The following is a 17,721-nucleotide window of genomic DNA, read 5'->3' as shown; positions in this document are numbered from 1 at the left end:
TCTTTATATATCCTATGTTTTTATTTTTTTCTGATGTACTCGTATTTAAAATTATATAAACTCTTATAAATAAACAACTACAACAGTGTAAGTCACTCTCCAAGCACAAGAGTTAGTCTCTTTTTTGGAGAGTTACAGTGATAACATTTACTAGATGTGTTAAAGTAGATATGTATAGAATTTTTCAAAAACATGAATCTTTTATGAAATTTATTAATAAAAAATCAAATAAAAAATGTCGATAAATGGAATGTGATGGTTTATGAAAGAAATGAAAGTATGACTAAATGTGAAATCACTGTGAATGGAGTTATACTAAAACAAGTAGAGGAATTTGTGCATCTGGGAAGTATGTTTACTAGGGATTGAGAGAAATATATTGAAAGGAGGGTGAGTGCCGGGAACAGAGTGAACGGTGCACTTAAATCACCAAATAAATGTTTGTCGCAAGAGGCAAAATTAGCAGTTCATAAAAGAGTCCTGGTCCCGACCCTGATATATAGGAGCGAAGTATTGGACTTGGAAAAACAGGGATGAAACTAGGCTGAATGCTATCGAAGTGCGATCTCTCAGGCGAATGTGTGGTAAAAACATGTACGATAGATGCACAAATGTCCAGATCCGTACATTATGTAAGGCTGAGATAAGCACTATCGACAAGATCAAGAAAGGAGCTCTGCGCTGGTTTGGACATGTAGAGCGAATGGACAGCGAAAGAACGGCTAAGAATATTTACAATGCGAATGTTGATAGATGCGGAAATAGAGGAAGACCGAGAAAGACATGGCATGACCAAATCCAACAAATACTTGAAGATGGACATGTCATAAGTCGGAATAATCGGCGCGCGTGCATGAGAAGATGCATGAATGTAGATCTGTATCGGAAGCGAGATCTGTATGCAAAGATAGAGTGATGTGGCGTTCTATCCTCTCTACCTACCCTTACGAGGAAACGGCGTGATGGTTTGTTGTTGTTGCATAATCGCTTATTTAGACGATTCGCCCCTGGTACTTTGAATTATGAAGATGAATAATTAATATACATACATTATAAATACATTATGCTTTAATAATTATTTGCAACAAAATGTTAACAAAATAACAGATGTGGGTAATTTTGAAAAGTCAACATTTCTGTTGAAATATTTTTGTATGTAGTAAATTCACATTTACAAGATGGTGGCTTGGATTTCAGATGAATTGAATTTGTAATTATTTGACTGGCATACTAATACATAATATAACACAAATCTATTGTGCTAACACGTAGCTAAGAGCTTGTCACAATATAGACGCCATTTTCAAATGAACGATCTGTTTTTAATAATATAGTTATTAACACAATTTGCATTTTATTACAATAATACATTGTTACATAATAATATTAATTCGAATAAATTTATTTAATTTACCTGGTTCATATTTTTTCTAATTTTTCTACAGGAAGTTCAGTGCTACGGAATATTAGGTAAAAAAATGTTTTCTTACACGAGAGCAATTAATTGTACGGCGAAATTCCTCGAAAATGTATAAAAAATTAATCAAGACGGTTTTTATAAAAATGAACTAAATTGAAGCGTCACGGGTTTCGTGAAAATAACCAATAAATTATAGCGTTTTATGTGTTGTGATAGATTTCCGGCATCCGGGTAGTCATGTGTTTTAACGTTTAGTGTGTTTAGATAGCTACGGGGTGCTAATTTTAAATGTGAGGACAACTCACCGACTTGAACTCGCGACGTCACAGGCGGAGTAATTCCCAAATCACAAAACTTAAAAAAATAGCGATGTTGAAAATGCCATACATAAAAACGTTAAAAAAAAATATTTTGCTATTTTTGATAGATAGTCTAATTACAAATAAATAAAAAAAATGCTAAATACGATATGCGGTCGGTAAGGCAACAACATGTTTTTTTTTATAAGTCAGTGTAATAATGTGTAACATTTATGTATGGGCTGTAAAATTCGTAATAAAAGTCAGATGTATTTTTTTTAATCGGCCCTCATTTTTTTTAGTTTTGTGGCATGTATAATCTATTTTCAGTCCTAAATAATTGTTTAAAATATGTCTAGTTGAACGGCGAAGACCGCCGTCTCGGGACCCCCTCGGGGGCGTCGTCCCGGTCCTGCCGCTGCTGCTGCCACTGCGCGGGGGAGCCCGAGCCCCCGAGCCCGCAGTCAGCCGAGGGGCTCTCCTGGCGCCGCCTGCACATGTCCCGGGCTAAGCTGAAGGCTACGGCCACCACGAGCGAGCTACTATCAGGTACAGTCCAGTATTTTTTTGTTTTTGAAATGAACAAATAAATATATAGTTTTGAAACTAAGGTGATGTGATACCTTTGGATGGGGTGTTCAAACTTTAATATTCTCCCTCCACTTGACGCTTCACCTCACCAAACCCTGAAATATGTCCCTATTGACAGTTTTTTCAATTTTTAAGGAAAACTGTAATAGCTACAAGAAAATTATTTTAGCGAAATGTAAACTCTCGCCTTCCACACAGTAGCCAGGCTCTTTATAGACCTGGGCTGGTATTTCACGAGAGTGGTTCAGAATAGCACCCCAGGGCCCCGATTACAATGAGAAGTTAATATTTATCTTCAATTTTATCTACAAAGTAAAATTAAGTTTTCTGTATGAAAAGAAGAATATGCATACATTTTTTTCTTCTAAACATGTTCAATTGAACGTAGTTATGCAGAAAGCAGCCAGCCATAGAATAGTGAAACTGAGATAATAGCACCTTTGTGAAAAGAGTGAAAAAACAAATTTACACTACAGTTGGAATGTTTTTGACTTGAAATGATAAACAAGGAATTTATCAGTTTTTTTGTACAAACAAGAATTTAATTATAAGTTTGATAAGTTTTAATGATTTTTAAAATAGGTTAAGATTTTTCTAGTGCTGTGGGTGTTTTTTGCAAATTGAAAAATGCCGTTTTTGCGATGGACAACATTTTCAGAAGGTGATTAAAACAATGTTTTGTATGAAAGCGTTTTGGCTGTTTTTAGCAGAACATAGAATTGACCTTACTGCGCCCGATAACATCAATATCCCATTTTTTTTAAATTGTGGACTGGCTGCTTTCTGCTTAACTACGTTTAATTATAGGTTACCGACGAAGATACTTAAAATTGAATTAATTTTAAGCCCAGGGCTCAGGGCCCCGATTACAATGGGAAGTTAACAGAATTATCTTCGACTGTCTATAAATATAAACTGATATTTGTGTATGAGTATATTTGCATGAACCCGGCTTCGATTCCCGGCATGGTTGGCGTGTGTTTTCACACTAGAATATTCCATAGTCCTTAGACTGGTACCTGAAGCGTAAGACGGTTCACCTTACCTTCGGGTAGCAAAAATGATTAAGATACGCTGCGATTGGTGTACCAATGCAGTGCCCTATGCACCATTAGGTACGGAAAGAGGATGATGATGATTCCTTTAAGAATTCTGTTAAAAATCGTGTTAAGTATCGATTTTACTTTGAATAAGGATACATGAAATAAATCTACATTTTCATGTTTGTTTAACATGGCGCTGTGGAAATGGTGAGTACTTAGCGTACAGAGAAGCCAATAGTTTGTGTATGTATTTATTTATGCACAGACTTCTTGGTACGTTTGTTAAATTTGAATATGCTCATAATATTGTTGGAATTTGCAGGATTCGCTATGATAGCGATGGTGGAGCTTCAGATAAACGAGCCAACGAACGTTCCGGAGTGGCTATTTGTTATGTTCGCCGTGTGCACCACGGTGCTGGTGGCTGTCCACATCTTCGCCCTGATGATATCCACGTACCTGCTGCCCACTATAGACGCCGTGAGCAAGATGAGCGCCGGGGACGTGCTGAGGGAGTCTCCTCACGAGAGGATGAGGGGATTCATAGAGCTGGCGTGGGCGTTCAGCACAGTACTGGGTAAGCTGGAACAAATGTCTATCTAAAATATATTTTGAATCTACGCCGATTGTATGCGACCCATTTCTGACCTTATAAAGAGACGATGGGCAGGACATGTTGTGAGACAAGACCCCACAATATAGACCCCTAAAATTTTAAGATGGAGATCTTGGGAGAATAAGAGAAGACCTCAAAAGAGATGGTTCGATAAAATAAAGTTAATATTGGCTGCAAGCAGCAACCGGCCGAAAGAAGAAGGATATGAAAGAGGCATCTTTGCCTGGCATCTTCCACTGCTGGATCTTTCCAGCAGTGGAACACAGAAGGCTGAAGAAAAAGAAGAGAGTATTTCTCAAGTTGGAGTCATAGTAATTACTGCGACAACAGGCCTGAGAAAGTACATACTCAAATCAAATACCCTAGACTCAAATACCCTTTTTGGAAGAACTAAGCGCTGTGGACCAAAAATGTGGACGTATAGACGAAGCTCTCAGCAGGATCAAAGAAACCAGGCACTTATCAAATACCATATCGGAAAGGTATACAGGACGGATAGGTCATCTGCTGTGACATGAAAATCTCCCGCACAATATACTGGAGAGATTGAGGGATCGATTGGCAGAGCAAATATGCCACGATTTGGACTGTAACTCCTATACAGGGTTGAAGAGGATCGCTGAAGACTGAGTGGAGTAAAGGAAGAGATGAAAGGATTTACTGCCAACCAACCCCTTGGATCAAAACTGAAGTAGAAGAAAAAGCGCCATTTGCGTATGTATATAAGTGAGCCATGGACTAGGAACTCATGAACTGCCCTCTACACTAATAAACTAAACCGTAACACATTTTGTTGTCTTGTCTCTTTGTCTTTCTTTCCTTCTTCTTCTACTTACTACTATGTTTCTAGCTACTATCTTAGGCTCTTTTATTATGGGCCATGTCAAATATACAGATCTGGTGGCTTTCAAAGATAATTTCAAAGCTTTTAAAATGTATTATAATGCTAATTGATTATGTTCAATTAGTTTGATCCCGGTCAGTAAAAGGTTCACATACCTCTTTTTTTTTATTCAATGAAGATATAAGAGTTGCTTAGACCATTAGATTACAGGTAGTTTCTATGAGTCGTTTGTATGTGGACACCGTCAAGGAGACTTAAGTCTTCAGATGCGTTATTTGGTGGGCAAACTTTAGTATGATGTAGTACTCTCATTTACCTATATGTAATATTGCTTCTAAATATTTCAGGTCTGTTTCTCTTCCTGATTGAGATCGCCATTTTGTGTTGGGTAAAATTCTGGGACTATTCCTTTGTGGCAGCCACCGCAGCTACTGTCATTGTCATCCCAGGTAAATATCATACTAAACAGTATAATTTTAAAGTCTGTGGTGTGCCGTACGTAATTGTGAATACCTTAAACGAAACCAGATGTTTAGAGAAACTATGAAATTTTGTGTCACGGAGTTGCAAGATAAATTGAGGTTAAAGTTACTATAACTTGTCATCATTATTTAGGTCAAATTTTTAGGGTTATGTGCATTTCGAATATTTGCAATAAATAGTTACATAATTTTATATTCCTATAAATAACGAAAAACTCTAGGTGTTGATACAAACGTGCAAATATGTGATTAGCTTAAATTAATTGTAAAAAAACATAAAAATCACGCAGAAGTCACAAATTTTCGCATTTCCATTTGCTACTTAGAATACAAGATACAATACTTTATTAGCTATTCAAAATTAAACCCACCTGAGTCATGTTGATTCAAGTGTTAGGATGCTGGTATTGTCAAGAAAATTACTCGAACTGTTTTTCAAAGAAATTTATTGATAGATAATATTTGGCTAATTATCTACTTCACTCTCAAAACCACGTACCGCATGTGATCCAAATATTGCAAACAAGAAAAAAGGCAAAATGGTGAATGTTACACAGTGTGTAAAGTGGCCACTTAAATCACCCAATGACAGGTCATAAGCCCTGTAAATGCCTAGACTTCCATATTCCCTTATTTAAGGTATTCTCTATCCCTGTTGTAATTTGTTAATATCAAGTGTTACATTACAATGTCAATAATCTTTATCTTTATATATATAATTCCTCTGTACGTGTGATGTCACCGTACTCCTCCTAAACGGCTTAACCTATTTACGTGCGGTTTTTTAGCGAAATGTAGATCTTTGCGCTGCGCGTGTTCGTAGATATAAAAATCTTCAATCGAATATGTAAAAAAGAAGTTAGGAGCATAAATATTTTATTCATCGATCTACCAGAGTTGCATTCGAGGAGAATGCATTTGCAAAAAAATGGAAAGATGTTGTTTTTTTGTGTATAAAAAAAGTTTGTTTTTGAATGTTTACAAACAACATTTTTGTTTGTGGATCTCAATCAGATTCTTTCCTTAAATAATTCTACCCATTTAATTCTTTTTATTGGATATTTGGTAATACTAAAATAATATTAAATTCAATAAATTTTAAAAAATCGTATTCCTGCATAAGTACATCCCTTTGTTGGTGAGACAACCGGAGCTTGAAGTTTGCAAAAAGAATGCCATATTTGAAAATATATTTATTTTATGTTTTGGAATTCAACCATAAACAAGTACCTACTTAAATTCAATATTTTCTTAATATTGACAATTTTTAGTTTTGGAATTTAATCACAAACAAGTACCTTGGTACCTACTTATCAATGAAAAGTCTTTTTCCAAGGCAAGCCGACGTTCGGGCAGGACAACGTCTGTCGGGTCAGCTAGTATATATTTATATATATATAATTCTTCTGTACGTGTGATGTCACTGCACTTATCTTAAACGGCTTAACCGATTTACGTGCGGTTTTCAGCGAAATGTAGATCTTTACGCCGCGCGTGTTCGTAGATATTAAAATTTTCAATCGAATCTGTAAAAAAAAGTTAGAAGCATAATTCTTTTTTTGACTACCAGGGTTGCATTCGACGATATACAAAAAAAATTCAAGAACGTTTTTCTTTGTGTTTAAAAAAGGTTTGTTTTTTAATTTTTACAAACAATATTCGCTTTTTATGGATCCCAATAAGATTATTTCCTTACATTCCTTATAATTTATTCCCATTTATTTATTTTTACTGGATTTTTGGTAATACTAAAATATTAATTACTGATATTAAGTCAATTTTTACAAATCGCATTCATGTATAAAGTGCATCCAAAGGGCCGAGTTTGTCATTTGCAAAAATAATTCTATATTTGAAAATAAATTATTTTATGTTTTGGAATTCAACCATAAACAAGTACCTAGGTACCAAGTTATCATTTTAACCCTTACGCTGCTACGCAGTTTTTCAAGAATCTAATCAGAAATCTTATTATTAATACATTTTAAAAATATTTTATCGAATACGTTGTTTTCCAAACACACTACTGTTTTAAAAATTAATAGCAATTCCAAGAAAAATCTTCCATTTCATAAATATCTATTTCAAGCCCAGTGGAGTGAGCAAGATGGACAACTCGTGCCGCCCGCAACACATTCTCGTACAGCGGTTGTAAACCCTTTCTTAATGGAAAATAAAAACAAACAAAAATGATCTTGCGCAGCAATCTCAAGGCGCATTGTTTTAATAACTATTATTGAAACGACAGTATTATGTTGGTTTTTTTGTTGATTGCGGGGCAAAGTGCCCTTATTATCAAACCTACCACTTCCATCAACGCATGCTAAACAAAATTTGAGTAAAATATATCTTGGAATTTGTTGCAACAGAGAGGGAACACATTTTGCCAAGGGAATATGGAAGTCTAGGCATTTACAGGACTTATGATCTGTAATTGGCTGTTTTAAATGGCCACTTTACGCACTGCGAAATATTCACCATTCACGATTATTTTTACATTACTTCAACTCTTGCATCTGTTGACTTTTGCAAACTAAAAGAGCTGAAACTTTTATTGAATTCGGCGAGTTTCATCTGGATAAATTATTTCACCTCCTAGGTAATGCCTAAAAATACTTAAAAAATATTTTTTTTATGCAAATTATTTCGATCAACAATATTTTGAGTATGTCCAAATGTTTGTATGGAGTTATTTAGATTGAAACTTCATGATAACGGGTAAATGTACTAAGAAGTGATGTTATTTCTTGGTAGATGTTATAATATAATTTTAATTTAAAAAATAATGTTTTCGTACAACTGTCTCACAAATCGATATCAGTTCCAAGAAAAATATTCCGTTTCACTAATAGCTAGTTCGCGCATAATGGATTGAGCGAGATAGACAACAGTTGCTGAAATTACAAACAGCTGTGGTAAATTACATATTGTGTACATTTATATATATTTTTAATCTTACTTTATTACTCTAACTGACAAGTTAACTCTGCAAAGGGTCCTTTTTATTGTGAATAAATATACAAAGTATATCATTAAAAATGATAACGGATATTAAAAGTGATATAGAAATAATAATACCTCACCTAGAAACACGGAAGCCTTAGCTGCTCAACCTATTCCGAAAGTGAATTCGACAATAACGATCAACTTCTAAGTGATAGTGATGATAGTTATATGACTCTTATGAAGAGCTCAAAATCGAAGAAGCATTTCTGAAATATTTTTGGATCAAGATCGAGCTGATATACTTTATTTACCACAATTACGTTTTGTTTGTAGAATAGTTTCTAGAATAGAGTTTGTATAGTAATAATTACGTTTTGTTTGTAGAGTAATAATTACTACCTAATGAAAAGCTAAGACATTTAAATTTCACATTACTGTAGGTACCCATTATAATAAATCAACAAATGATTTTTTAATATTCAAACGTCCTAATTGACAATCATTTAGGTTCCATGGTGAATTATTTTTTATATTTTATGGCTCTTTACTTATTTGTTTATATTCTTAATTACGGGGTTTTCCGGTGATATAGGGACCTTACTAGATAAGAGTTATTATATTAAAGGTAAAGTATTCAATTAGTTATTCATTACGGAAATACATCAATATTTTTGTAATCACTGGATCGGGTATAATAGCAGGGAAGACACAGAATATAATTATTTTTCTCAAATATCATATAAGTGATTAAAAATTCTAAATATTAAAATGATTTATTTTTTATTTCACTGTTTTTGCAATGTAAAAAATTCCCTGTTTCCGTTCCCGGCTAGCTAGAAGTTTTCTGTATTTAGTCGTTTCTATTTTTTTAAAATCACTGCAAATTTAAACATCATGAATAAATGTATAATGAGGAAATTTAGTTATTTAAAAAAATATATATATTTGTTAATAAACTACTAAACAAAGCTTTTTTTTTCAATTTTTATGTATCGTATTATCAGCGCTACGATTTTTTAAAGTTTTGTATTTCCGAAATTAATCCGCGTGTGACGTCACAAGTTCTCTTCCGCTTCTTCTTGATTTGTTCTGTTGATTGCTCCATTGACGATTAGCAAACCGGAAATCTTCCACAACCCTCTTATCATTGGTTGATTCATATAAACAAGTGACGTCGTTCAAAGTAGTTCGTTTTTATTAAAATATTTTTTATTATTTTTTATTAATTTTCAAGAAACTTTGCTGTACAATTTAATGCTCGAATTTTCACCGCGCGTAAGAAAACATTTTTTGTATTAAATTTTCCGTAGGGCTGAAATAGGTACGAAACTGAATAATAACCCGTCGAATAAGTATTTTTTATGTTTTGAAAATGTTTTATACCACTGACGGTTAAGTGCAACAAGCAGTTCTCGAATTCATTTACCCTTTTGGGGATTATGACGTCAGCATCAGTCTAGTTAGAACTTTATGATAGGGATTAACAACAACGATATATCGTTGTTTAGCAGTCTAAGGGTTAAAGTATTTTTCCAAGCTAACAGCAAGCAAACCAACGTTTGGGCAGGACAACGTCAGTCAGGTTCGCTAGTAATTTATATAATTTGTATTATTCATTTTGAACCGTTCTTAAATACAATGTTCAATAATTAAAGGTAATATAAAACTCCCTTCTTTCATGGGATATTTTCTCTGTTTTTGATATATATGTATATATCGACCGTGATATCCAGCGGTTACCATTGATATATTAATAAATAGACGCGCCCTATAGAGTAAACTATTTTGAAAAGTAGTGACATGAAACGTACCCATAGTACTGAGTTTGTTTATTTATACCAGCGGTTGTATTCCGGACTACAGAGAGTGACTAATTTGAAGATTTTTATTTTTTTAATGCGACGAGACTTTGCTTCATATAATGGACACGCTTTTTTAAAAAAAAATAATTATTTTATTTTATTAGGTAATTCAACAAAGATACATGCTTGAAATTAATTTCTATATGTATTCTACACAGTGCATAAAATGGCCAAATAAACCAGCTAATAAACAGGTCATAAGCCCTGAAATCAAGTGGAGATAAATCTGCTTTTTTGTGAATAGTGGTTGGCGCGTTCGCCTATCATACTTGAGGTCCCGGGTTCAATTCCTGGGAAGGTAAACATGAAATATTTATTAAGAATGTGGTTCTACACTTCAACATTTCATGTTCCTGGGCTGACACCCAAAGAGTAAGGTTAATCACTTTACTTTCATGTAACAGATGATTGATATACACTGCATTTAATGTACCAATTTAGTGCCTTATACACCATCGGGTGCGGACAGGGTCGATTAGTGCACATATACATGCCTACATTTAATAAAGTAAAGATGACTTTTTTCTGTACGAGTATAAAATTATTGATTTTATTTGTAGTTCTCATTGTGTTTGTGGCGTTTGCTGTACACTTCTACCATTCTCTGGTGGTCCACAAGTGCGACTCTTCAACCGAAGACATGGAGAAGTTGGAGAGCATGAAGCGGAACCTCGACTCGGCGACCAGCTTCACAAACACCCACTCCCCGGTCTGACAATGGCCCGGCCTCGCCACGAGGACCGGCGCGGTAGTCAAATTCATGACTCCATGACAGTCAAAGTGTGCTTGGCATGTAACAAAGTCATGACCGAAATTATATGATGACTGATGCCCGTCAACTTCGAGACTTGATGGTAGTCATCAGGAATTGATAGAAAAATTATGGCTAGTGATTTGTGAAATTCTTTTATTTTGTTGTTGTTATTTATAATAGTTATGTATTCACGACTTGCAAAGAGTGAGTATGGCTACTGCCAGTCACGTCTAGGTCTAAATCTGTCTATACCTCAAAAGAGTGAGTCAAGGCATGGCTATTGCAAGTCATGTCTAGGTCTGATCGCTCTAGATCTGTAGAGAATAGTTAAGACATGGCTGCTGCCAGTCACGACTAGGTCAAATATCTACAAATCTAGAGAGAACAAATAATGAAATGGCTAATCCCAGTTGTGACTAGGTGTAATCTTTCTAGATCCGTAGAGAATAATTACAATAAATCAAGGCATGTCTACTGCCTGTCATGACTAGGTCTAATAGCTACATAGACAGCTATGACCCTCAAAGAAAGTAAATCCAGGTATGGCTATTGCCAGTCAAGACAAGATTTAAACTCTGTCAATAAATCTATGGTTTAGAGAGAGTAGGTCGTAGTCAGTGTGAGTCTACTTAATAAAAAAGTTATGGCTTTGATGTTCGAGTCATCAAAGTACCATAAAACTTATTGATTGCTACAAATTTAATGTATATCAGTTTTAGGATCAATTAAAAGTATATAATTCACATTTATTCATCGAAGGTAATATCGCTAAACAACTATTATACTCTAAATATTAACATCTCTTGCTTACAATTTTCTTACAAGAGATTCTTTTTGATTAGCAAAATAATTGAAGTGTTTAGTGGGTGTGAAAACAAGCTATAACAACGTGGGAATTCGCACATAGAATCTGAAATTTACCAGCTGAAGTAAGCAGTTATTTTTGTGATGTTATATAAATTTGTTTTTTAATTTAATAGTTACATTTGTTATTTTTTCACCGTAACTTTATTCTCAATTAAATATGTTAAAACAGAGATCTTTTCTAATCAGTGAAACCAAGTTTTTGAACATTTTCAAATAGATATAAATATATTATCAGAATAGATTTAAGTAGTTAAATAAGTTTCCTTATAGTTTTCCTTAATGACAGTCCGTCATATTAAGCAGAACAATTTTATGTGAAGAATTATTTTATCAACCGATAAAAATTTAACTTTGTTAATGAAATACAGGATGTTCTTTAAACCCTGTCACATCTGAAACCAAGATAATCAGTATGGGCAAAAAGACATATTAGCATATTTAAAAAAAACAAATGGTTGCTTACTTCTACAGGGAAGAAGCGAGGAGGGCGCGGCCGTGCGGTTGACGGTGTATCAGACTCCCCCCTCCTCGTTTCTCCCCTGCAGAAGTAGGCAACCATTTGTTTTTTATTTATCTTTTAGTTTTTAAGATTTTAGTCGTTCTAAAAATTTATTTTAATCTGCCAATATGTCTTCTTGCTCATACTGCTCATCGTGGTTTTGGATTTGACAGGGTTTAAAGAACACCCTGTATAAAAAAATAAACGGCCACAGATTTGTAAAGTTTTAGTCTCTGAGGTTGTTGAATTTGTAACATCCGATTAAAATTTAGGCCACAGTTATGAGTTTACTGTTTCAATGGGCTATAATTAATAATCAATTGTAACTGTTAGTGACCTCTGTGATCAAATAAAAGTGTTACTGTTAACATTATTTAATATTATTTTCATCATAGTTAAATACAGTATTTTAAATAATCATAACAGAAATCTTGCTCTAGAGTCCACATTCAAAACTGCAATTGAGATATTTTAAAGTGTAAGTGACGGTAATCTTAAAAAGTGACCATTTTATTGTCTTTTCAATACACTAGAGCGAGTTTACTAGCTGATGCAATCTATTTAGCTTGTCTATTTATTGGTTGTGAATTTTAAGAAGCAGAAACATTTTTAATGTCAGGCATAGAACAAAAAATAGCAACTTGTTTTTTTTTTACATAATTCACCAAGTAACTTTTCACTCTATGAGAACATCGATGATTTTTCCTGCCAAAAAATCACATTCCTATCTTTTTAAAAGGTTAAGTGAGTAACATTAAAAATACACTTATATTAATACATTCATACTATTTCATTGAAAATTGTATATTCTCATAAGTAACTCGTAAAACTGAGTCGACAGTTTTACAATCTTCTGTTGCAGATTATCATCTAAAGTTGTAAAACTTAATTTAAGAAATTATCTTATAGATTCACCCAAGTAAAATGAGTAATATCAGCTCAAACATGGTTAAATTAATTGAATATCAAGAGCTGTTGAATTCTTGCATGTAACAATATCAAGTGGCATTAATAATATCATTACTAAGAATTGTATAAAAAAGTTTTTAAAAAACATTATTAGAACAATCTAGAGGTATAATAATGTAACGCCTTTGCTTCTTAAACCGTTTTTTTATTTATTTACCGACTTACTTAAATGTGCAATGAGGCCTAGTGTGTTTGTGCAATTAGTCTATTTTATATATATCAAAACAGTGACTTCTGAAATGAAAAAAATTATAATGCTAAAATTCAGACCAAAACGAATTAATTTATACCTGTATATACATATTGATGTGCGCTATGTAAAGTGCTCTATCTGCAAATTTATTACATACTTTGCACAAGGGAGCTTAACTTTTAACATACTGTGTGAAAAAACTCCCTCGAGTCACTGTGTGGTAACCTGAGGTTAGGAAATGATTGCTTGATTATCACTGTCTTTTAAATTTTTATCAAAATAATATGCCCATTTTGCTTAGTGATCTAATTAGATTACATTTCTTTCTCTCAAATGAATGTTTTATATACTCGTATATGTCTCAGGGTACTCGATATTTTGTCATTTTCAGAGATCCTGATGGACAAAATATTTCATTTATAAATATCTAATATACCTAAATATGTGATATAATTTTTTTTCTTATGTGTTGGGGTTTATTTGAAGATTACAAAAAAATTGTGGTAATATTCACAGTAGTTGCCGAGATATTAATTAATTAAATGCAATTTGCAATGCCGGTTACATCACAGGAATGGGCGGGTTACAGAGTTCTGTCACCACATATTTTTAATTAATTAACCTTTGTATCTGAATTGTATACGTCTTTAAATTATGTGTCTTTACATATATTTTTTGCTTTTTATATGCACAAAAATTAAAAATCTCAGATCTTCAACAATGTTACTTACAGAGTACTTTACATAGGGCATGTTGATATTGTTAATGTGTTTTTGAAAAGTTTATTAATGTAAAATTACCATTCGAAAATGTGTACAGTGAAAAAAAACATATCTAGATTTTAGGATTTTATTCTTAATTAGGACAACAATTTTATATGAAATTATTTTTAATTAAGTGTTAGGAAATCAAAAAGAAAAAAACTATTTATAATTGAAATAATATTGAGTTAAGTTCCTATGTAATTTATTATTATTGCAAAAGTTCGTATTTTAAATGCTATAGATAAATTGAATGAAGAGAATAAAAAAATATGGCCTACACATTCATTTATGAAGTGTGTCAAAAATGTACAACTGAACGTAAATTATAAAGGTCCATGATGTGGATTCTAGATTGTATAATGTAAATGCCACAAACTGTTAAAAATATTAATGTTCTAAAAATTTTACAGTAAAACAAATGCGGGTTGTGAAATAATTTTATGTCTACCATAAAAAATAAAATACACGCAGTTATTTCAAGCATTCAGTTTTTTTATCCTGAGGATGTCCTCAGGATAAAAAAAATGTCTATGTAGACAATAAAATACTGACAGTTATTTTTAAATTGAGAATTTAAATGTAAATATTTTTTTTAATTTTAGGTAGGAAACTAAATATCTACCCTATGGGTGCCAAGATATATTTTCAAATGAAGAATTAAGCAATTGTTCGAGTTTGCTCAACACATTTGAATAAAAATAATGAAAAATATTATCTTATATGGCCCATGCCAAAATATATTCATTTAAAGTGTCTTTCAGAAGTATAGTTTTACAAATCAGAATTTTCTGGGCAAATTATTGAAAATATTTTTCAGGTTGACACCTAATAAAGCAAAATAATCTTAAATGAAACTAGTATTTTTAAATACCGATACGTATAATAAAACTGAAACCAATGTTGTATACTTAAGTAATATAAAATGTCAATAAAATGATAAAACTAAAATTGGGTCCGTCTTTTGAAAAATTACATCGACAAGTAATTTTTATTACATAACTTTGTACCAAATCCTTTTCCGAATCTACAATATGATCAGCTGTTGGCTGAATTATGAGAAAACAAGTAGCTTACATGCACAACATCATAAACACACATATTTTCTTCTTACATACAAACATGAATTAATTATATTAATCAAGTATAAACATATTAACAAACTACAACGGGGATGGTAAACATTTTAGAGAAGGGAATATGGAAGTCTAGGCATTACAGGGCTTATGACCTGTCATTGGATGGTTTAAGTGGCCACATTCACTATTTTGCCTATCTTTGAACATCCATATTTCTTCAATTCTTCCATCTGTTGACTTTAGTGAAGTAAAAGAGCTGAAACCTTTATTGTTTTGAAGAGGTTCATCTGATCGAATTATTTCACATCCTAGGCAACGCCTGAAAACAATTTTCCTATTTTTAAGCGTCTTCTTGGACCAGTTGGTTTTATCATCAAATCTTATGACTCCCTAGGGGTCGAAATCCATTTTATTGTCAACAAACATTTGGACAAACTCAAAATATTGTAATAAACATATTAGTTTACATATTCACATTTGCACCTAAATATTTATTACGAGCTTACACGGCAAGCGAACTCATGCAGAATTATTTTTATTTTTTTAATACAGTCGAACTTGGTTTTTACGAGGAAGATGGGACCACTTGAATTTGCTCGTTATAAGCGTTACTCGTTGTACCAGAGAAAAGTTTTTTTTATACAATCGGTATTGCACATTGTCACTAAGTTAACAAGTACATGTGTGTACATATAATTCAAACATAATTTTTTACAGGGGATAGGTTTTGACTGATCTGGTCTAGAACTCATTTGATATCACCTACTTGCAATGTTTATTGTGTATTGAAATAAGCCTAGAATATAAAAAAATCTAAAAAAAAAGTATAAACCCCCAAACAAGCATGTCATTCATAAACTACAAAAGCAGCTGTTAATTGTAACAATGTGCCGGACAAAGCTTGGATTTTAAAAAAACCATGTGTGTTCATTTTTCAATATTGTCGGTGAAAAATCCAATTAGGTAACCCAGACACTTACATAGCTATCATAAACATAATCCAATCCCAACGCCCGGCGGTATTTATCATTTACGTTAGCCGACTGTTTAGATTTTATTACTTAGATTCTTATTTCGAGAATTATGTTTTTAACAATTGAAGATTTTGTGTATAATTTTTTTGTTCGGTATATCCGAGAAGTAGCTCGTTACAACAGTGAATAATTGTATGGAGAAAACCATGAACTAAAATGTCAACTAATGTTTCCCTCGTTACATCCGAGATCTCGCTATTTCCGTAATCGTTATAACTGAGTTCGACTGTATTTTAATTCATTTTGATGGGAGATAATCTCATTCGAAATAAAGTCATTTATATTTTTTCAACAGTTAATTAAAATAACATTAACCTTTCCCCCACTAAGCATCCAAAAATTACACATGATCCGAACGGGGGACCAAACGACCCCAGCGCCTACTTGTATATGGCGTCAGGAGAGTAACACGTTGGAAGTGTGCAATAATTTATTCATGTTTTCGGGTACACATATTTTACTCATTCGTGTATTTTATTCATTTTTGTTAGTTTGCCGAATACTTAGGTACATAAAGTGAAATTGACCAAATCAGTTCGAATTCAAATCCCCCTATTCGGTCCAGCTAGTAAACAACAACAACAACAACAAATTATCACGCTGTTTCTCCGTAAGGGTAGGCAGAGAGGATAGAACGCCAAATCACTCTATCGTTGCACACAGATCTCGCTTTCTCTACAATTATACAATTTCTAATGCACGCGAGCCGATTATCGCGCGTCCATCTTCAAGTATTTTTTGGATTTGATCATGCCATGTCTTTCTCGGTCTTCCCCTATTTTTGCATCCATCAACATTCGCATTGTAAATATTTTTACCCGTTCTTTTGCTGTCCATTCGCTCTACATGTCCAAACCAACGCAGAGCTCCTTTTTTGATTTCGTCGATAATGCTCACCTCAGCCTTACATAATGTACGGATCTCAACATTTGTGCATATATTGTACATAGTTTTACCACACATTTGCCTGAGCGATCGCATTTCGACAGAGAAGACTTATTAATACAAAATGTCACAAAAAAATACCTGAATTCTGGTGGTACATTTATTTACCACTTTGTTCTAGGTGGATTTAAAGGAGTGAGGAATTCACATTAATTTATTATTTTATGATGTTAAAAATAAACAGTGATTTCTATTTATTAACAGTTAATTAAAATAAAATATGGGTATTATGATGATTTTTTTCTAAATCCTTGCCAAATATTGAAGTAAACCTAGTGGTGCATAAGACACTGTAGTTGAAACACCTTTCGAAATGCCGTTTATATTGTGTTTGGTTTAAAAGTTTTATAACCTTTAAAAAAAACATAGTCATACAAAAAAGTTCTAACAAGTAAAAAAAACATAATAACATGCTGTAATAAGAAGATGCATAATTAATTTATGCAACATATAAACAAAATAGGTACTCACCTTTTAAAGATCCAAGTAAAATTTAACATAAATAACCGCACGAACA

General features: G+C 32.9%; 1 protein-coding gene across 2 annotated transcripts in view; it reads left to right on the top strand.

The window, feature by feature from the left end:
* LOC148272219 (calcium release-activated calcium channel protein 1-like) overlaps positions 1–15,097 on the top strand; it is a 28,165-nt gene extending 13,068 nt beyond the window's left edge. For both annotated transcript variants that reach the window (XM_088240344.1, XM_088240343.1), the window contains 4 exons: positions 2,079–2,268; positions 3,676–3,930; positions 5,161–5,262; positions 10,664–15,097. In XM_088240344.1, the coding sequence (XP_088096470.1) occupies positions 2,079–2,268; positions 3,676–3,930; positions 5,161–5,262; positions 10,664–10,818 (702 nt within the window). In that variant the 3' untranslated portion in view covers positions 10,819–15,097. The remainder of the gene's footprint in view (positions 1–2,078; positions 2,269–3,675; positions 3,931–5,160; positions 5,263–10,663) is intronic.
* Positions 15,098–17,721: the final 2,624 nt, after the last annotated feature.

Source organism: Micrasema longulum, unplaced genomic scaffold (genome assembly GCF_059751315.1).
Source record: "Micrasema longulum isolate JH-2025_06_02 unplaced genomic scaffold, ASM5975131v1 h1tg002432l, whole genome shotgun sequence".
In the NCBI taxonomy this organism is placed as follows: Eukaryota; Metazoa; Arthropoda; class Insecta; order Trichoptera; family Brachycentridae; genus Micrasema; species Micrasema longulum.
This window is presented reverse-complemented; position numbering and strand designations above follow the sequence as displayed.